Here is a 22,226-nt window from a genome sequence, read left to right as displayed (position 1 = left end):
CAGGGTCCTAATGATACTGCAACTTGTAGTATTGTGTATGTATGTGTGTGTATATATGTATATACTCAGTGTAATTTCTTGGTATCTAAATTACATGTGGCTTACGTTCCCTTTCCTTTCAAAATGCTTTGCCTCTGTTTCAGTAAGTGAATTTTATACCTGAAGGGTTATTTGAGAAATTTTGTTATACTGAAGTGTATTTCAGCCTTATTTCCATAGACAAGTCCAACCTCATAGAAGAGAAAAGCCCTAAAGCTGCCTGTGTATGTATGTGTGTTTTCAGATTCATTCCAGAGTCTCCCCGCTGGCTCTATTCACAAGGCCGGCTGAATGAAGCAGAAGATGCCCTCTACCTCATTGCGAAGAGGAACCGCAAGCAGAAGTGCACTTTTTCGTTAAAACTCCCAGCAGAGAGGAGCTCCAGAGAGGCAGGCAGCTTCTTGGATCTGTTCCGATATAAGATTCTCTTGGGACGCACCTTGATCATGATGTTTACCTGGTACTTGAAATACTTTGTAGGCCCAGCTGTGCTACTACTGTTGCATCTTTTTAAGTCTGAGAGAATATGTTGCTGAGAATTGGCTTATCCTGCAGATAGTACTTTGTCTCAGCCTGTATTATTAGGGACACTGTACCTAAAAAGGATCCTTGTATTATAATATTTCCTTAATGCATTTCTGACATGAAGCCATTTTTACAGTCTAGTTCTGAGGTGTGTTATCTTTGCATTTGTCGTGCTTTTTGAGTCTCAAAATAGTTCAGAACTACTTCTTCCTTTCTGACCCTCAAAGGCTGCTGAGATTAGTCGTGCTGTCCTCCTCTTTGGCCCAGTGCTGTGTCAGTACTTTCAGTCACATGGATTATTCTTTGTTTTCTGTGTAAGGAGCCCATTAGCAGGTGGGTGGTCTACCTTGTCTAATGAGTGTGTTTATTTTCTTAAGAGAAGGTGCTGCCAGTGCTAGCAGTTGCTGTAGTAAGGAGCAGGAACCCATGATGCTACCTCTAGTCACTAGCAGAAATTTAATGCCAAAAGTGCCTGTTTTGTTTCAGATAGTTCTGCTAGCCCTGAGTCTTTTGCTGCTACTTTGAATTAAACCTTATATATGATGTAGTATGTAAGTCCTCTGGAGTTACTGTTCATACAGTTGCTTTTATAATGCATATATTTGGGGAAGATGTATTGATTAAGAAAAAAACAAATGGCATTATTTTGTCAGCAGACAACATAGAGCTGTTTTCCTGTTGCTTTTCCAAATGCTTATTGCAGAATAGTTGATTTTTCTGTTCCTTAAATGACAGTTGCTGATTTCCTGCAGAATTAATTAGTGACCTGTTCCTTTCCTCTCTGTAAAGACAACAGCCAGTCAGGGTTACAAAAGAAAAGTAAAAAATCAGAATTGGAGAGTGAATAAAACTGGACCAGGGTGTAGAAATTAAAAGAAGGTGGAAGTGTCATCTGAACTGTTTGAGAAAGGGTTTGCACACAATTGGTAAAGTATGGATGAAAGTGAAACCTGATAAAAACAGAAAGGACAAAGACATCATTCCTCAAGTCAAATAATATAATCATGATCATATTTTAACTGTATTCTGGTTTATGCACATTCTTCTGAAGTGTATTCTTAAGTTTAACTGAGTTGTAAGTCTGGAATTGGGTCTGTGGAGAGACAAAATGGTTTCTTTACCTAGAAAGCATCATGCACTTGTAGAGAAACATTTTCGACCTATCTTCTGAAACACTAAATATAGCTTATAGTGTATTGTGCCAGACCAGTGCTGTGATTTGGCAGGCAAAGCAGCATCTCTGACTTTATTCTTTTTCTGTCTTTTGCAGGTTTGTGTGCAGTTTGGTTTACTATGGTCTTACTCTTAATGTGGGTGACTTGGGTGGAAGTATTTATGCCAATTTAGCCCTTTCAGGGCTGATAGAAATCCCAGCATACCCAATATGTATTTACTTGATTAACCAAAAATGGTAAGTATGAAATTTATTTACCCATTCAGGGTTTTGTTTTGTGACAATTTTTCTCAAAGATAAGTTTCCTGTATATTGCATCTCCTAGCTTGTATCTGTCGTGTGGGGCTTCCTGCTTCAATTTGAAAGTGCCATTGATATATCTTTATTTCAAGTAACAGTGTAACTTGTTCTCAGTAGCTCACTTCATTAATGAGCCATTTAAATTTGGCTCTGAGATGAGGCTGATCTGGATCAGTAGAACCTAGCTGTGCTGACTCCATGCTAACACAAGATGGCGTTCTTCCCACCTCTGTCTTGTAATCCCCATTCTCACTGTTATGTCAAAGCTATTGCAACTAAACTCAGCTGAAGCTGTCGCGTGGTTTCATGTAATAGTTGCTGTGTGCACTAGTGTGTGAGCAGAGCTGTTGATTCAGATATTTAGCCTTTTCCTGAGCCATTACTCTGGACAATGTCTTTCACTTTTTGTAGAATTCACCTCCCAATCTCTTCTCTACGTGTCTCCTGAGGAGCTTTACAAATGTGCACACACAGCGGGAAGCAAATCAAAATCCTAGAAATTGTCAGCCACTGCATAAAGGCTTCTTGGTGCTCATTTTAAGAGTGCAATAGAAACTTGTTTAAAAACAGTGTGAGAGGAAGTGTTTGTGGGAGATGACTTTCAGAATTTCCAACTGGAAATAAAGAGACAACGTGAATTTAGAGGACTCATTGCTCTGCAAACTACAGATCTAATGCAGAATAAAGCTTTGTTATCCTTGCACATCAGGTTTGGTCGGAAGCGAACATTGAGTGCGTTTCTGTTCCTGGGAGGATTGGCTTGTCTTATTGTCATGTTTCTTCCTAAAAAGAAAGGTAAATATTTCCTTTTGCTTCTGGAGTATGTGATTAAAAATTGGTAAATACAGTACCCTACAGCCTAAGAATTTGATGGTTGCCAGTAGATTATGCTCATACCACGTGTGAGTCTCAATTTTTGAAGCCAGAGAAGCTAACTTGCAAAAAGGATAAGCAGCAGCCTTCCTAAAATTGTAAGGAAATCTTGTTAGAAAGGTTTGGATTTCAACTTTTGTCTTTGGATTCTGCCCTTTACTTCTGATCATATCAATCACTCCTTTCCAGTGTTTCTGACTTAATCCCAAAGAATCATGTTTCTTGGGGTATCTCATTAGCCAAATGATATGTCAGTGTAAGTAGTACCCATGCAACTTGTATGTATCTCTCCAAGTGAAAGACCAATGTCAAAAGATCCTAAGAATTGAATATTGGGGCAAGTTTCCATCTTTTCCTCACTGTTCTGTAATGTTCAAGACTGGTGTGATTGTGGTATTAGTAATGTGGCCACATAACTTTTAGTTCAGAGAGCAGTCTGAAAGTCTTCTGAAGCAAGGGGTCTTTAAGAAATGTGAAACAAAATGTCTTTTTTGTAAAGGGACACTAACATTCACTTCTTCATTTTTCAATGTTTTTCAAAACAATAGAAACAAAATTGCAAAGTGAGCAATTTTTCCTTTTAAAACTAGCTACATAAATTCATCTCAGCTTGTTAAGATTTGTGTGTGTATAACACGTGTCATAAGGAGAGAAAATGCTTTAAATGTTTGAAGCATGATTCAAAAATATTAAATATTTATGATGACAGAGTGCATAAACTGTTCTAGATGGCAATGGGTCTAATATGTGAAACTTTCTTTGAAGGGCTGCAACTCAAGTTTCCAGAAATATTCCAGATGCTAGACCCTGGACACTGAGAGATATTCTGGTTAGGCTGGTACCAGTCATCAAGTAGTTTTTGCATATCAGTCAAAGTACAATGTGAAAAGAAAAAGATTTTCAGAGTCTAGAACTGTGAGACCCCAGGAAATCAGCTGTGCTGAACTGCCAAAGTCAGCCAGGAGCTAAGTGCCCTAGGAAGCAAAATGACTAACTGGCCAGAAGCAAGCACCTGTCTCTACTGAGCATGACTTGTTCAAAGCAGTAATGGCTTATGCTGTAGCCTTCCTTGGTAGGCATTTAATGCATGTTCTGATGTGCCTGGTATAAGTGAATAAGCACTGGCTGTTCAGACAAAACTTAGCTGGGTGGGATATTTGGTATGGTTCTTTACAGCATCTTCTTGTCTTTTGTTTTTCTTCTAAAGTAATAATGTTAGAAGCATGTTATCATACTATGGAATTCACACTGAATAGGGCTCTTTTTAGTAAAACAACCTTGCTCACTTTTGAAAAATGTATCCATTATTCTTTTCTTAGAAGTAGTTTAAGTTCAGTATTTTATTAGTGGTAGATTCAGAAAATGTTGAGTTTTAGTTTCAGCTTTTACTATGTTTATAGGATTTTTATCTTATGTTTCTAAAATTTGATATTCTGGTAGAGCCTTAATGTAGGATTTCAGTGCTTTAAAGATGTCACTTACTGGAACACCAAGGACAAGGAAAGGAAAGCTCAGTTTCTCTTTTTTCTGGTATTGAGCAATAGTTCCATTCTGTAGTCTCTGGGACTGTTCAGTCATTTAACCCAGTCTTTTTCTATTAGATTATATTTAATAGAATGGAAACAATTTTGGGCTAGTTAGCAAGTCTGCCGTGAATTTGAAATCCATTTTTTTCAGTTATTTTTTTCACGGTGTGTTAGATGGAGAGTTTTCCTCTTTGTACGAATTTGATTGTACAGATAAAGGTAATAAATCTGTAGACATAGAATATAAATTATGTTGGACGATTTCTGCTATTGCTGCCTAAAAGAAAGTTCCTTGGATTCTCTTGAGTTTTGAGTTCTCCTGAAGGTACAGATCACCTCTGACAGATACTGTCCTTTAATAGAAGAACGCTTGGCTGCCATAGCAGATTCTTCAGTAGATTCCTTTTTACTCCATACTGTTGTGTGATTTAAGTGATTAGAGATGTATTTGAGTGCTCGAAAGTCTTACAAGGGTCACATTTTCTCTATCAGATACTGGAGTGTTTGCAGTGGTGAATAGTCGCTCTCTGTCTTTGCTGGGGAAACTGACAATCAGTGCTGCATTTAACATTGTCTACATCTACACATCAGAACTTTATCCCACAGTGATCAGGTAACACAAGTTAATTTTAAGGTCTTCGTTTTTCTGGTTCTCTTACCTGATCACATTTTACTTCTCTATTTTTTTCTATTAACTGTACATTTTCATTTGAGATTTTCAGTTATGTATAATGATTATCTGTAGTTCTATATGCAAAATTTCTTCCTTTATCCTCTTCTCACTTCCTCCTCCCTCAAATTTGCAGTGTTCTCTTCAGACTAACCATATTCTTTATATAACAGCAAAATAGTCCTTTGGTTGCTTGGTATGCCCACAGCCCCTCTCCACTAATGAGGATAACAATAGTATTGCTGATATTTCTTTAATGAGTGATATCGGTAACTTTTTCAGTGCTTTATAAGCCAGACAACTCTATTAAACATTCACACTTGCTTAACCAGCAACATGAAGATGACTGGTCAATAAGCTTTGTAAAAGTGACTTAATGCTTCATAGGCTATATGTAAGCAACAGTAAAGTTTCACTCATTAGAGGCAGAAGTACCTTGTGCTTGTGCTGACAGAGCAGACAAAAGCATCTATCATATGGGTCCAATTTTTAATAGATATTTTAACCAGGTGTTATTGTTGATGATCAGCCACCAGTGAAACTATTCTGTGGTGTTTTTCATGGGTGGGCAAATCTGCTGATACATAGGATTTGGATAAAGGAACTTATCTTGTCTCTGCCTGAAACTTTGGCTGCATTAACTGAAATTGCGCTTTCTTTGCCTCTCTATATGTGTGTGTATGTTAGAATTCTGAATGTGCAGGGGATTTTTGCTTCTCTTTAAGCACAAAGTGTATGTTTTAATTCCTGTCTTGGGATGCTTTCAGTTATATTTGACTTCTCTTTTCCAGTTAATGTGGTCAGGGTCATGACTGAGGAGGTGCTTTTTCCTTGCTCGTTGGCACTTTTCAAGTCATAATTTCTCCTATGCAAATGTCACTGATTAATGATTTTTTTTTCTTCTTAGGAATGTTGGAATGGGTGCTTGCTCCATGTTTTCCCGTGTTGGTGGAATCATTGCTCCTTTCGTCCCTTCATTGGTTTGTCTGAACTTCTCACTGTTATATATGTTTTTTTTGTGACTCTGATGTGTCAGAGGCTTATAGAAGTGGAAATACTTTGGATAAATTATGTATATAAACTAAGATATGTAAATTTCATGTCCTGACAGTATTGTGGTAGGCCAAAGGTATTGCAATATATTTTGTGTGATTAGACAAAAACTCAACATTACTTAGTTCGGGTGTTTTAAGCCCTGTAAGAATTTTGGGACTTAGCTAGTGGACTTTAGCAATATAGTATTTTCAAAATACCAAGATGGTGATACCCAATTTTAAGCCTGAAGCAAGTAATAGCAAAAAACCCACATAGTTAAAAGATCTACTGCATCAAGATAAAGCATATGGGCTTAATAACTAGCATTTCTGAGAATAAATTAGTTTTACCATCAGTGCACTTCATTGAATGTCCATGGATTATAATTATCAGCAAAGTGGTTCATCTTTCAATGAATGAAGATGATGATGTGGAGACCTGATACACTGGCAAGGTTTTTGAGCACAAACTTCACAGCAGTCTGTCAAGGCAAAGAAAAATTCTGAAGAATGAAACGTGGGGATGATACTGTTATTTTCCTATATGTTCATAGTCTTATGTGTATGCAGGTAAAAGAGTGTGCCAGTTTTCCACACAAACTGCTGAGGTCAAGTGACAATTCCTTTAATGTGACAGATTTCACCTGGAATAACTTTCCTGTCTGCCATTTGCCATCTTGTTAGGTCAGGCAGAAGGGCAGCAAAAGGGCAGGTGAGCACAGTGAGCCTTTTAATCTGCAGAATGAAACATGGGGTAGGTGAGAGTGTGAGCACCTCCAGGGTACAACAGGCAAAGCCAAGACTGGTGCCGGTCTCCCAAGCAGATGTAATAGGCAGCTTTTATGTAGCAGTTGGGGCATCCATTATGTTGTATCTGGCAGAGATTTGGCACTGCAGGAGACACAAATCTTGGATCATCATGTTTGAAGGGGTCCCATGAAAGTGAAAATAGCTCTGGTTAAATAACGAATGAACATTGATTTTAGGAAGGAATGAACTATTTTTGTGTTGTGGAATTTCAACTATTTTAATGCATTTTTTCAGTATCTTTTGTCTGGGGATCTTATAAAAAGGGTAGGAATGGGAAAAGTTAGTTGCTGAACTAAGAGATGAAATGTTGCTCTTGTATTTGATCACAGCCTGTTACTTTCTCAATTTAGAATTGCTCTTTACTATACAAAGTGAGTTTTTGAAACAAACAGCTAAACTCTTGCCTTTTTTTTAAATGAGCCTACTTTACTGGTTGTCTGAAAGTGAATGTACGCATTTTGAAGCTATATTGTAGATGACTCATATTTTTGCATACACCTTTCCCCAGTGTAGTTTTGCTTGTAACACACTATGTGAAAACAGGGACAGACATCAAAGGAGGAGTATAAACATTGCTTAGGCTGTCAGGAGTGATAACGGGAAGGCCAAAGCTCAGTTAAAGCTAAAACTAGCACAGAGCATAAATAGGGATTCTGTCAGCTAAAGGAAATTTAGAGAAAATGTTTAGCTGGTTGTTGAATGGGATGGACATCCTATTGGCAAATGAGATGGAATAAGCTGAAATACTTAACACTTTTGCTTTAGTCTTCATAGGCAAAGCCTGACCCCAGGACTCTGTGCATATCAGCACAGTTGAGGAAGCAGAGGGCCAGCAAACAGTGGAGGAGCAATAGGTTCAAGAACACTTAAAGCTGAAAGCTTTCCATTCCATGGAATAGGATTCCCTAAGAGGTGGTGAAAGAGCTGGCTGTGATAGTGAGGCAAGTGTCCATCATCTATGACAAACCATTGTTGTAGAGACAGGTCACTGATAACTGTGAGGAAAAAAAAAAGCTGATGCTATGTGCATCTTTAAGATCAGAAAGTGGATCCAGGAAGTTACAGGCTAGGCAGCTCAAACTCAGTCTCTGGGACGTGACCTCTCACTCTGTTTCTGAGCATGTGAAGGCCAAGAAGGTAATCAGGATCAGTGAACGTGCATTTACAAAGGACAATTCATTCTCAGCCAGTTTGATTTGATAGTCAGCTATTTCATTGCAGAAGGTAATATGGATGAGGAGAGGGAGGAGAGGAGAAAAGGGGTTTGTAAGGCTTTTGACACTGTCCCACAGCATTCTTGATTGGAAGCTGAGGAAGTGTGTCCTGCATGAAAGGAATACTGAATTTGAATGTTGCATGGACCACCAGGCTCAAAGGGCTAGTGACAGGCTCAGTATCTGGTGGCTGGTGACAAGCAAAAGATAAGACAGAATACATCCTCCTCATATTTTTAGAGGATGGAAAGTAAGGAGGAGTGATTGGCACACCACATGGTAGATCTTGAGTCCAGTGGGACCTTTTGGGCCAACAGAAGTCACATGAAGGCCAATAAGAAGAGTAAAATTCTGTTTCTGGTGTGGACCAATTACATGGTCAGTACAGGCTGGGAACCAACTGGCTGAGTAGCAGCCTTGCTGGAAGAGACCAAGGTATGACAGAGGATGGCAAGTTAAATGGGAGCTAGCAGTGTCTTCCCATCACAAACAGGCAAACTTCACACTGAGCTACATCAGGCCAAATTCAGTATGTGGCCCACAGATTAAGTGCCCTCCCAGTTCTAGAGGGATGTTGAAAAATCTGGGGAGGGCCCGGTGAAAGGGTAACCAAGATGGTCAGGGGCCTAGAGCACATGGCTTCAGATGAAAGCTTGAGGGAATATTGCACCTCTGATCTTCCCAGCAGTGTGGAACAGTTCAGCAGGGGTCAATGGCCACAAGTTTTGGCTTGGGGGTTAGATAGGAAATTTGGAAAATATTCTTAAGACGCTTAATGCAGCCCTGGAACAGTCTACTCAGAGGGGGAATCTCCATCCTTGGAGCTTTTTCAATACTTGGTTACACAAAACTGTGATTGACCCAGTCTAGTGCTGGCTGTAGTCCTGCGTAGAGTAGGTGGTTGGCCTAGATGACCTCAGGAGATCTCTTCCAACCAGTGTGTCTGATTCTGTGATATCTCTTCCCTACTACAAAGTGATGTTGCATTTGTGAAAAAGTATATATGTTATGGACAAGAATTGAGTATAAATTCAGCAGGCATTTCTTTTTAACGTCCATCCCCAAAATCTGTGTGAATCTTATAGTATTGACAAGATACAATTGACAATAGTGGGTAAAAAAGACCAGTAGGATTGGTAACCTTTATGCTAAATATGAACACAAACACTTGCCACATGGAATGGTAGTAAAGGTTAAGTGCTTTAATATGCAGTATGAACTAGAGGGAACCAATCTCAACCTAACTCTCTGTTCTTTTTTCCAGAAATCTGTACAGTGGTCTCTGCCTTATATTGTGTTTGGAGCAACTGGTCTTTTGTCTGGGCTCTTAAGTTTATTGTTGCCAGAGACCTTAAACAGCCCTTTGCTAGAAACTATTTCAGACCTGCAGGTATGCTCGTACTGGAGGCTGGGTGATGAAGCGATGTCATTGCAAGCCCTAGATGGCTCACAGGTATATTCAGTTTTTTCCTAGTACTTTTCTGTTGTGTTTATTTCAGCTGTCAGCTTGAATATGCCACTCTAAATAGGTTAGGATAGTGATTCTTGGCCTGTGGAGGATAGGCCCCAAGGAGATACAGAAGATAGTTTAGTAACCTTACCATCACGTCTGAAATGTTGTCTGGAAATGCAGGCTGAAACATAGCTGGGTTAATTCATCCCTTCCAGGCCAAAAGCTTACAATCTTTTCCTTTGGAATAAAGGACTTGGTGGTGTCTGTGCCTCTCTAATCTTTACGATGGATTGCTGCAGCATGCTTCTTGCAAAGCTGGCCATTGAAGTTTGAGAAGCCTTAGATGTTAAAGAAAACAGAAGCCTGTTTGTGAAGGGCTGTTCTCAAAGGCAGCACACTGTATTTCTGCCCTGACCTGCACTGGCTGTTCTGCAATGTCAATTATTAGGTCTATCCTAGAGACTCTTTAAATGGGTTGAAGCTAGAGTAACCTCTGAGATCTGTCCCACTGTTGATTCTGGGAAATGAGATTTGTTGAAAACTTTGGAACTACAAAACTCCTAGACATAAGTTTAAATGTGGTAGCAGGATGTTTTTCAGTGAGGTTTCCTCAAATGTTGTTTTTTCATGTCATTTCATACTTTATTTTGTCAAACTCCTGGACACCTCTTGAGGTGTGTACATCTTAGTCGTGTGGAGGGTTTTTTTTTTTTTACATGGCTGCTCCTCTGTGAATGGAGTGGGATTAGAGAAAAGTAGCTAGAGAGCTGGAAGTGGGTGTTTGAATTTGGGTAAGGTTTTAATGTTTAAATCCTGGTCCCAAAATTTTAGGTATTGATGGACTAATAAAAATTGAGTAAGTGGTCGGAAGACTTGAAGGGCAACTCAAAAAAATGTTAGTTGTCCTATCAGGCTGGGATGAGACAGGATCCTTATAACACCTTTTACTTTCATTTGATTAATTTTTGGTCAAGCAGTCTGAGATTCACAGGTAGTCATAAACTTATTTTTACAGAAATCGGGAAGCAGAGTAACATTTATTTCTAGAATGAGAACAGTTGCTTCCTTTCAAAGGCTTCAACATGTTGCCTTGTTTACCAATTTTAGCTGTAATAATTCTTGACAGGACAGCACAGTTTAGTGACAAAAGCACCCCTGAAGAAAGCTTGAAAGAGGCAGCCCTGTAACAATTAATTTTATACTTTAGCTACTTTACATGCACATTTTATAAACATTTTTAACCATACTGGATAATGTGTTATGGCACCACATTCTTGCTCGTTACACAAATCCATCATATACATTTACCTCAAGTTTACACCAGCTGTTATTTTGGTAATTACATCATTATTGCATCTTAACTGTGCAGATGGTTTACTAACAAAAAACAATTCTAGCCAACAGTGCAGGTGTTACAACTTAGACGGGGCAAGTCACATTTTTATTTTCCTTTGTAACCAAGTAAGGTCAGTATTGCCCTTTGAGGAGACAAGTATTGTTTGTCTATCAGTATTTGCACAACTTGGTTTGCTTATGTCAAGCAGCCTTCTCAAGTTTAAATCTTCCCTGCTTGCACTCCTGCAGGCTTCTTAAAAATCTCAACCTGAACAGGATCTGCGAAATAAAAAAAAATAATTTGAGAATGTTCTTCAGGAACTCTTTTCCCCAGATGGATTAAAATTATTGAATGCAAATGAAAAAAAAAGTCATTGGTTCAGGGCTGAAGTAATCACATCTTTACTGAAGTTACGGATCTGGAATGTCTGTGACATATTAGGGCTTTATTTTAAAGCTCATAAAGAAAGCCCTGATAAAATGAAAAGCTGCTAAACATTAACCCTATTTGACAGGGCCATGGAGAGGTCTTACAAAGCTGCTATAAGAAAGATGTAGAATTTATTTGGCATACCCTGAATTTCCCCCTGTGGAATCCATTGTCCTTTGTACCACTTTAAAGATAACATGCATTCTGGTTGCCCAGAATAGAGGTTTTGTCTCTGTTAACATACATGAATGTGATATTCAAGTTGGACAGCATCCAGTGATAGCCTGACTTTCCTCAAATAATTTTAGAAATCCAGAAAAAAGCATAACATGATTCCCTTTATATTTTCTGACAGGTCTTAGTGCTCAAACTGTTTGAAATTCCTTTGCAGTTAACGCACGTCGCTGTAGCAAAACTCCTCTGAAGACAGATCTAAAGCTACAGATTTTGCTTGCATGGTACTGTCAGTCAGGAACATGATTTCCATTTCTCTATTTTTCACCTTCTCTCTCACCCTTCTTTGCATATGACTAGGCAGGCAGAAGTCTTAGGGTGGATGCAAGCATACTAGAAAAAAAAAATCCTAAATACTCAAACTAAATGGAGTTCATATTAGCAAGAGAATCTTTTTAACTGGAATAATTTGTATCAGTTCCATGGAAAAATGCTATAGTGGCCAAATACAAATCAATTAGCTGTAATAGCTGACTTTAGTTTGGGTATATGATATAAATTATGTTGTTAAAAGGACTCTGGCTGGAGTAGTTATGCCTATAATAGGGAGTTTACTTTCTGAACATATGAAGTGGTAATTTTTTTTCCCTTTTCCATAACACCTTTAATTAGTATTGCAGGGGGATCTTTTTAATTGAAAACTTGTATAGGAAAATGCCCATGCTACACATGGAGAAATAATAATTCAGGATGGAGAAGCTTTTACCTAATCAAGTAACCTGTGTGTTCTGAGCCTGTTTCCAGTAGCTCACTACTGAGTAGGGACCTTAGACTTAATTTAAGAAAGCTGAGTAGATTATCACTTCAGAACTGTTCTAGCTGGTCTCTCTCCTGCATGTATTCTCTAGTGTACTGATGGAGCAGAGAAAGTCCATCCACTAGAAGTCTCTCTCTTTTACAGAACTGAGGACACAAAGAAATCTTAATTCACATAATGTCTTTTACGAAGTTTTAATACAGTGATTTGACCTGTCTTTTCTTACTTTTTCCTCTACCGGCATTCCAACAGAAGTGTAATGGTTCATGCTTGCTTATTTTGAGATTGATGTAGTGGCTTCTGCACTAACCAATGACTTCATTTTTGTTTCTAGTCTGGAGACAAAGACAGTTCTGCAGGGAGTGGAAGTGAAGATGAGGAGTTTTATGATGCTGATGAAGAGACTCATATGATCAAGTAATGAAAAGAAGAAACACTGGCCTATTTTATGCCTTTTCTTACTTGTCTTACAGCTGGACCGACTGGATGAGTACTAGGGACCTCACCTGTCAGGGAATGTAATTGGGCAAGTGCTTGTGTTTTTCCTGACGAGGAGAGGGGTTTGAGTACTGTTCAGACTAATTACACCACTGATGCTCTCCATATGAGACAGCTGTTCAAATTCTTGTGGTTCAGAATGACAGTGCATGGACTGCATTTGAAGCCAGGTGAGACAGCAAGGGTGGGATCATGTATTTCTGAAGCCTAGGAAATTACTTAGGCTTAGACAGATTTGGACAGCTCATCAATGCACATGCTTGTATTTTATTTTCAAGGTCGTTGATTTTGATTCAGTACAAATTGATAAACTGGAAAACATGCGCTGTTCTCTTTCTGTAGAGTGAAAGTGGTCACAATGTGCTGTGTGCTACTCCAGTGGGAACAAATTCCTGAAACTGTATGTTAAAATGGTTTCTGCGTATTGAATAGGGGAGAGGCAACTATGAACATAAGGTTTCTCTATCTGCACATAGACACCTGTATAAAGTTACAGGGTGCAGCTGGTTAGTCATGTGCATTAACTTAGTGATAATGGGAGGCCAGGAGGAGGGACTACAGAAAAGAACAACCATAAAGCCTGCAGACATAAAGGGCATTACTGATTTTTTTTTTTTCCCCTTTTCATCCACTGAGCATTTTCTTGGGCTGTCTTATGCATACATTTGCCACATGTTCCCCACATCTCAGCACTGCTGTTTATAGCTTTGCCTACTTTTACCTTGTCCTCACTTTGCCATAAATATTGAAGCTCCACAACTTCTCTGTGCAGTGAAATAATTATGTGAAGGATATAGTTTCATGGGTGGGACATAGGTGAGTTATTTATCACATACTGTGTGTGTGAGATGTGTGTTAGAATATATAGCTCATTTTTGTGGACCTATCTGTGTCTTTATTTCTGGAAGAAACTTAACTCTGAAGTGGTAAGAGCAACTATGGGTTGCTGTTACATTTTGGGGGTTATTGCCAGGAAGCTGCTAGTATTTATTTTAAAATCTTGTGTGTAAATAAAGTTCTCATTTAAAAAAAAAAAAAAAAGGCAAACCTCTTTGAAACAGAATTTGGTTACCTGTTTCTTTACCAGGTGCTTGTTCAAGCACTTGGTTACTTGACCATATTGAGGAAGACAACTTCACTCTCCTGATTATACTGAACTTTCTGTAAGTGCTTCATTAGAGGGATTTGGAATCTTGAAATATGAAACATGAACATATGAAATGTTCCAGCTACAAAGATGAGGCCTTACAAGGATTCAGTTTTCTTGATTACATTGTCATCTTCATCCTCTAACCTGTGGCATTCTATTTAAGATTGATTTCCATAAAATATTTGTTAGTCTTTATACTTGGAGTTCCTAGCAAAGTGCCACACAATGGCAGCAAGTATATTGTTAGGCTTGCTAGCCATTTTTGTGGATGTTAAAGTAAAAAAACTGGATTAAAAAAAAAAAAAACAAAAAAAAACCCCAAAAAAACCCAAAATACCTAAAAGTTGACTGCTGAGTAGTTTCTGGGTAAACTGGGAAGCTCCTTTACTCTGAAAGGAAAGGAAAGTAAACAGCATCAGAAGTTTGTTGCAGCTAGCTGCTTGAACTTTGTTCACTGGGAACTGTAATGCTGAGCAAAGTGCAACTACCCTGGTTGGTGCAGAGGGCAGCCCAGAGACTGCAGATTCACACATGCAGTACTCCCACTTGGCCTGGACTTGATCCAGGCATTGACTGTGAGCAAAGTTGGAAACTTCAGTCCCTATGGACAATGTGTCAGTATTGTTGTGATTTTCATCTGCGTTAAGAGCTTCACTAGAAGAATTCCAGCCTGCAGTCTTCACTTTGTTTTTTCCAGACTGTTGAATAGTTGTTGTAGCTGTGGCAGGGCACTTTTAAATGCAGCCAGGTAGTCTTTCTGCCTTATTTGGCCCTTCTGTATGCAAGAAAATTGCTCCAAATAAGGTACTTGGAAAGGTTGAATCTATTTGTTCAAAGAATTTTTTTAAATTTTGCATTCACATTTTGAATTATGGACAGCAGAAAACTGACTTTTTGTTGCTGATGGCTTCTAAATAAATAAAACCTGTTTGCTTAGAAGCAAACAGTGGTAAGCCTGATGGTATTAACATGCTGCCAAGACCCAACAGGTTCTCTTAGGTGTTTGCTGCCTCTGTCCCTCTTTGAATGGTAAGTTGAGTAAGTCACTTGAGAGGCAGACAGGAACTGTTAGCCGCCTTCTCTCCATAGTCTTCCTGTCATTATCTGCTACTGGCAACCCTGGTCATGCCATGGGACACCTCAGCATAATTTTCATTAGAACAGTAGGATGCTGTAATGATTCGGGTGGAGGAGATCACTCTCTGCAGGACCTGAGCTGCATTTTGTGGCAGTCTTCAACTTATAATTAAACTTATTTCTCCACTCATGCACTTTTATATCATAAGTATACATATGTAAAATTGTGAAAACAAGAGTGAAGAAAGCATCAGCAATTTTTTTTCATAAAAGTTGCTGCTCTTTTTTTAAACCTTGAATCTGTCCTGTGTTTGCACCTTTGGAATTTTAAAGGGCAGCATCTTTTTTGTCAACCATAGGAACTCTCTATTGTTACTTTCCCTGGCCAGTTAATTCACAAGTTTTATAGGAGACAATGCCTCCAGGAAGAGCTCAGCAATGTAGTATCAGGCTTCTTACAATTACTTGCTCTTCCTCTTTGTGTTCTGAAGTCCAAATCCATTAAGTGCATTAAGTTTCTTTTCGGAGAGTTTTGTTTTATAAGAACTGGCCTTCTGATACAGAAACCTGTAGAATCACTTTTTTCTTACCCATAGAGTGTAATGCTTTATAATATTGAGATACTTGTGCTATATGCAACATTCGCTGGGGAGAGATGCTGCACAGTGTTTTGTAGCCTATGTGGTCACCATTTTCTGTATCCAGATGGAGCATTGCTGCTAAGCAGAAGTTCTTCATTTGAACAGTGCCTGCTATTATGGGTCTCACAACCATGTTACTTGGAAGCCCAAGTGAGAAGGTCAGAGAGAACTTGTGAATTTGAAGTTATATGTAAGCAGTCTGCCTAGGCCCAGTTAATAGATCTCAGTGTTTGGGCAGTAAGCTTGCCCTGAGGAGCTACTGGAGAGCAGAGGCTAATACAATACTAGACATACCACAGTTTATGACATACTGTAATGCGAAGAGTCTGAGACCCAACATCCTTGCTTTAGTTGAGTGAAGTATGACTACCTTACCCATGTTTTTTGCTAGAGTAGCTTTGTATACTAAGCAGCCTATACTGTTAGTTGGTTTTTGTATTGTGCAGGCACTAGGATACCTACCCCTAAGATGGGAACTCCATCCCTGGATTCCTTTGGTTTTGTAGCTGTCATTTTTTTCAGCCAGCTCACTTAGTGGGATTATGCTAGAGATGAGAGAGGCTTTCCCATGGTGCTGATTAGTCAGATCTTAATACTGTCTCAGGTGAGGTATGTTTAGGATTTTGCTATCTGGGGACCTCACAAGTGATGCTTGAATACAGCTAGGAGTGAAGGAGAGTGATAGGTCATGTGAGACAGCAAGGAGGAGAATCAGCTGGAGGGAGTCGAAAGAATAGAGGATTCAACAGAAACACTTTAGGGCAAGGGTAAGTGAAAACACAAGATAGTAGCCATTGGGTGGAAATACCCTTCTAGCTGCTTGTGTTGACTTCAAGCTTCTCCTTTCAGAGCTAGCATCGGTTCCAGGCTGTCTTACTGGGGACACTAGTTTCATGATTTCCTTTTTAATGTCAGCTTTGTTCAGCACTACTACTTCAGTGATGAAACATTTCTTCTGATCCATATAAAATGTGGAAGACTTAGGTTTTCTTTTGGACTCAGCTTTTCTATGAAATGGCATGTCACTGAAATCATTAAAATTTGTAAAGCCCTCTTTTGGAGAATGCTGTATAACTGGTCATCACTTAATTTGCCTTTAGAAAGATAGGAAGATGAGACTTATTTGATGCATTTTTGTCACACAACTTCTTGTGAAGTGATACTTCGGCCTTCTAAAAGGAATTTACTACCTGGCTATTCTTGATAGGCTGAAGAGAATAGAATAGGGAAGTGATTTGACAAGTTTATTTTTTAAACTACTTCCCCTGAAAACAAAGCTAGTGCTCCCCATTTAGGGATTGGGGAAGTGCTGTTCAGAGACTCCCTGACACACCAGAAACTTAGAAGTTCTGTGTTTAAGGAGGGCCACAGGTGACTTGGTGTTCAGGTCGGGGTCCTGAGTGAAGAACATGTCCACATCTCTCCAGAGACACCTAATTAACACGGAGCAGGTTGTAGCTAATTGCCACCTTTGTTACAGTCAAGGCTTTAAGGATTGCAGCTACATGTTCCTCTGCTCACAGTGCATAATCCATGCCAGGGTTTCCAGACTGTATGGATGTACAGAGGCTAGCAGAATATCCTTTGCAGAACCATGGGGAATGCAGTTAAGCTGTACATTTTCCAGCCTATTTCACCTAAGTGTATAAAAGCCATTTGCAAGAGAATGTTTTTGTTCCTACTAGGAAGAGGGGAAAGTGAGGAACAAACTTACTTTTCCTAGAGTGTGTTAATGGAAACATTTGAGCTAAAACTCTTGTTCCTGAGTCTTCCGCATAATCACCAAATGCAGATTTGGTTAGTATTTTGTTTTAGCTGAAGGATGGTGTGCTATGTATACCTTTTCCCACCCTGTTAGAGCTTCTTTGATCATGCTCTTTGACACAGCTGAATCTAGGCATCTGTGCATGCAAGTTGAGCCTTGCAGTAAGTATGTCAGAAAAGCCCAAGAGCAGTGCTGTCATTTGATGGTGGAAGTTAGTCTGGCCTGACACATTTAATGCCTGTGTCAGAAATGTCTATATTCAGCTGTTTACCAAATGGGAGACTTAGGGTATAGCTGTATTTTGAGTCTTGTTGCTTGTATCTTACTACGAGATATATTAAGTGGAAGAAAGATACGTACATAAGAAAACCTGTGACAGATCTAACTGTAGAATTGGAGGGTGAACAAACTTATACAGAATTTTTTCCATGCTATGTATTTTTAATGCCTTGTCCAGTCTATTGTAGCCTTCAGATTTTCCAGGTGCTACTGTTATTTAAGTCTAATAGAGCTGGATAAAACTTTCACCCTGATAGTCTGAATTCACTGAACTCTCTCATGTTATTCTTGGTACTACTTGCTGTTTCTGTCATTCTGAAAAAAGCTCCTGTATTGCCTAATGGGGAGCAGATTTTTCTGTTCTAATTTAAAGTGCCTGTTTTACAAAAGTTGTCTTTAATTTCCTCGGTCAACTTGATACGGGACTGTGTGTAAAGTAACATCATGGAATTGGATTATATAAGTGCCAAAGACAGTTTTTGCTGGAAAGCAAAGGTCCAAAACTAGTTCTAGTTGCATTCATTTGGAATTCTTCCATGCAACCTGCTAAAACTGGTATTTACAAGCATCTCCAGAGCTTTAGGGGACAGAAAGGGAGTTACTTTTGCTTGTCTTTCATTGCTCAGTTCACTTAAGTAGCTTTTGTTTCTGGGAAACCAAAGAAATTAAATGAAGGATTTAAGATAAAGTGTAGGTTTTGTAGAACATGCAGCATTTATACCATGTAGCCATTATAGAGAAATCTGCAGAGTCTGTTTGCTTCTGAGTTGGAAGTGTCAAAGCTTACTCTAAGACTGATAAAACCTGGTTAAAAACTGCACATTGGAATTTGTTAGTTCATTCATCAGCCTTACAAACGAGCATTGCTAATAACAGCTTGCCTGGAGCTTCATAGGATCTAGCAGATTTCTGTAAAATGCACAGTCTGTTTGAGGTATTACTAAATAATAATGTCTAGAGTTTAAATCCCTATTGCAACTAGAATTCACTGCAAGTCAGCCCTATCATGGCTGCTTGTTTGCCAGTCAGTAAATAGGCAGATGGCTAAATGTTTATGCAGCAAGAGCTGGCTGCCCCCAGAAGAAGAGTTTAAAAGAAATAATCTTTCTCCAGCGTGTATGTAGAAGGAAGCGGGACCGTGGGGTGTCAGGGTCCTCTCATACAGCAAACTTATAGAAGGGAGTATGTTTAAATAAGTACTTGCCCACCCTTATTTACAAAAGGTTTGTAGAGGAAGCAGGTCTTTAGCATGCATGTTACTGCCTCCCTCCAACACATCTGAGGTGCTCGTATTATACCTACTTTGTCAGGAGGCAGGCAGAAAGTATGGCAGTAAGAAAACCTTTGCCAATATTGAAAGTTACATTTACTTAAAGATGTCCGATGAGAGTTATCTGGCACAGCTGTGTTCAAACAAAATGTTTTTAAATGATGGAAACTTGATTGGGAGACAGGCATTTCTCATGTTAGTTTGTCGGGGGAAAAAAAAAATATCAGTGTTGCAGACACTGATGAAAATTGTTATAGAGCAGAAAACTGCTGGGCAATTTGTGATAAAAGAATTTATTGTGGTTGTGATTTTACATATGCCTCTAAAAGACTGGTTTCAAGTATTTGATCTTTGTCACTCCCCAAAGTCTAATCCAAACTTTATTTTGTTGTTGTTAAAAGTTGAGTAAGTCATGTAGAAATTGGAAGTATATTTTTCATATGGATACTTTTATTGCACTACCTTTCCTTCCTGAATCTAATAATACTTTGATTTTTTTAAGCTACCTCTTTATGTTGAGCTTTCTTGTCAATTTTGTATTTAATTGATTTTTAAGAAACTACAAAATATTTCCTTTTATTTATGTGGGAATCCATAACTTAAAGACCACAAGTCTTCCTTCTTTTTTTTAAGTTTTTCTTAAAGGCCTTTTAAATTTAAAGACTTAAGCTTTTGAAGGAGCAGCATAATTACACACTTAGAACATGGATTTTCCTGTGTGTACTGTTTGCTTTTAGAAGGGCCAGAAGCCCTTAATTTTATACTAACCTCGGTTGAGGATGTGACTTTTGGGGGGCCATAAAAAGTTTTGAGTTGGGAAATTTTAATCCATTTAATTTATTCCCAATTAAAGAGCTTCTAGTTACTGGTTTTGGCGTTGAAAGAAAAAATAAAGAAAGCATGTAGGGAAAACACTGCTGCTTTTTTCCAGACACCACTTTTCCCTCTCTCCCCCATGCCATCCTCCACCCCACGGTGGTCTCCAGTTCCTTGGCTGCGTGTTACGCTCAGTCCCTTCAGCAAGGCAACAGGCAGCACAGGAGATTGGGATCAGTCTGTTGTGCTTGCTGTTCTTTCGCTGCTCCTTGTTTCTTACTCAGCTGCTCTCGTGTGGGTTTTTTCACCAGCCGCAGTCCCTTCGGCGTTGTAGCTCCTTCTGAGTCTACTCTCAGCCTCTGCTCAGGCTATGATTTTCCTTTGGCATTTCTCCTGCTCAGCTGCCTCTCCTTTCGGCTCCTCTTGTGCTGGCATGGTCTTATCCTTTTTTCCTCCTACTGCTATAGCACTGTAATCTTTTTCTTGGCATTTACTGCCCTTTCTTAAACATGCTTTTGCAGAAGTGCTAGAAACTCCTCTGACAGCGTTGGAGTGCAGTGGGTCAGTCCCCACTGTGCCCAAGAGGCAATGGACACTAACTGAAACACAGGAGGATCCATCTGAACATAGGCAAGCACTTTTTTACAGTGAGGGTGGCAGAGCACTGGCACGGGTTGCCTGGAGAGGTTGTGGAGTCTCCATGCGTGGAGATATTCAAAAGCCATCTGGACATAGTCCTGGGCAGCCTGCTTTAGTAGGTGGCCCTGCTTGAGCAGGGGGCTCGGATCAGATGGCCTCCAGAGGTCTTTTCCGACCTCAGCCGCTACATGATTTCTGAGCTGGCTGGAACCAGCACAGGGCAGTCCTGGGCTTCTTCCCACACAAGGCACCCTGCAGCCCCAAAACCCTGACAGTTATGCTCAATACGTGACTGTACAGGGTTTTCTTGCAAATCAAGTCCTTACAGGTTGAGCTGACAGTTTTTGTGAGTGGTAGTTGGTACTGCATTCCCTTTCTGTGTTACTGTTGTCTTAGGTCAAGTAAATGAAACTCCTAAGGATATAATCAGACATTTATAGCAGAGTTCTGTGTCTGGTTACATTTGGATCCCTGCTGATTTCAAAAGACAGAACTTAGATCTCCACTTGACCAGAGGAGCAGCCAAAGGGGTAAACTACTTTCTGTTCAACCCTGCATCATCATGAAAACAAATCTTCGTATAATCTCTATATCCTGTAGACTTTGTATTGCTTCCGCATGCCAGTTTAATTTGAACCAACAATCAAAAGTCCTTGCCAGTTGAGAGTTGAGTAACAGGAAAGTGGGCATAGGGGGGAATAGATTCACTGCATCAAACAAAAATCAAGTTGTATATAGTTGGTGTGTGTATTTTTAAATATGTAATTTGGATTACTTGAATACTGAGTGTTATGAGCCTTCCTGTGTAAAAAATACTTCCTGTATTAGTGTGCTGTTGTTAACTCAGAGTTGTACTGCTGAAAAGTCTGTTTTTAGAATACTTGATCTGAGAAGTGGCAACTAAAGACAGCGTAAGCTTTTCCACAATAGACCTTTTATGGTGGTATATTCATATGTTCTGTGAACAGCTGTTGGATCCATCTTTTTAAGATGTTCTTTACCATAGGTGAGGGGCCATAACAAATGTTGAAATATTCAGAATAATTGCACTTACCTATTCTGTTTTCTTATTGTATTTCCTATGCATACTGCCTTACCTGTATGTACTGTATTTCATTGGAGGTACGAAAGGTAAATATCAGGTTCTTCATTTATAAAATGTAAATTAGTTTTAAAAATAATTCTGTAATACTACATATTTTCCAGTGATATCTGTCTTCTAAGAGAAGGTGATGGTGGTAAGGCCAGGTGAATTTAGTCAAAAGTTAATATTGGTGGTCTTTACATTCTCACTTAATTTCTGAATAATTTTGATCATTTGAAATATATTTTTTTTCTTTTAAGATTTTTGTAGAGGCTAACCTATGTTAGTAAGCCAACTTTTAGATGATTTGTAACAGCTCTGATACTGCCTCTGACTCATACAGTTCATATAATGTCTTTGTAACTTATTTTGTGCCTTTTCTTCCCCTGACACAATCTCTCAATAAAAACAAGCTCTTTTGCAACACTGCAAACCTATTTTATTGTACTGATTTTTTTACTTGCCTGACCCTTTTGTTTTGTTTTCTGGAGGGGGCTGAAGCTCTCATAATAGAATAGATATTTATAACGGACTCTGCAGAAGAAAATTGACAAGGTGGAAAGCAGGTCATTTTGGAATGGCAGTGCTACAAAGCGCCTGGGAAACTGGGACTGTCAGTACTAATCAATATAT

The 22,226-nt window shown here is 39.1% G+C and overlaps 1 protein-coding gene across 3 annotated transcripts in view; it reads left to right on the top strand.

The window, feature by feature from the left end:
- Window positions 1–22,026, top strand: part of SLC22A15 (solute carrier family 22 member 15) — a 45,523-nt gene extending 23,497 nt beyond the window's left edge. For 2 of the 3 annotated variants that reach the window (XM_030020343.2, XM_030020342.2), the window contains 7 exons: window positions 284–499; window positions 1,835–1,975; window positions 2,748–2,833; window positions 4,930–5,050; window positions 6,015–6,087; window positions 9,430–9,618; window positions 12,709–22,026. In XM_030020343.2, the coding sequence (XP_029876203.1) occupies window positions 284–499; window positions 1,835–1,975; window positions 2,748–2,833; window positions 4,930–5,050; window positions 6,015–6,087; window positions 9,430–9,618; window positions 12,709–12,795 (913 nt within the window). In that variant the 3' untranslated portion in view covers window positions 12,796–22,026. Of the gene's footprint in view, window positions 1–283; window positions 500–1,834; window positions 1,976–2,747; window positions 2,834–4,929; window positions 5,051–6,014; window positions 6,088–7,716; window positions 8,029–9,429; window positions 9,619–12,708 lie in introns of those variants that run through there. The other variant, XM_030020344.1, reaches the window with a different exon arrangement.
- The last annotated feature ends 200 nt before the right edge of the window (window positions 22,027–22,226 follow it).

Source organism: Aquila chrysaetos, chromosome 7 (genome assembly GCF_900496995.4).
Source record: "Aquila chrysaetos chrysaetos chromosome 7, bAquChr1.4, whole genome shotgun sequence".
Taxonomy (NCBI): Eukaryota; Metazoa; Chordata; class Aves; order Accipitriformes; family Accipitridae; genus Aquila; species Aquila chrysaetos.
Note: the sequence above shows the minus strand (reverse complement) of the source record. Positions and strands in the feature narration are given on the sequence as shown.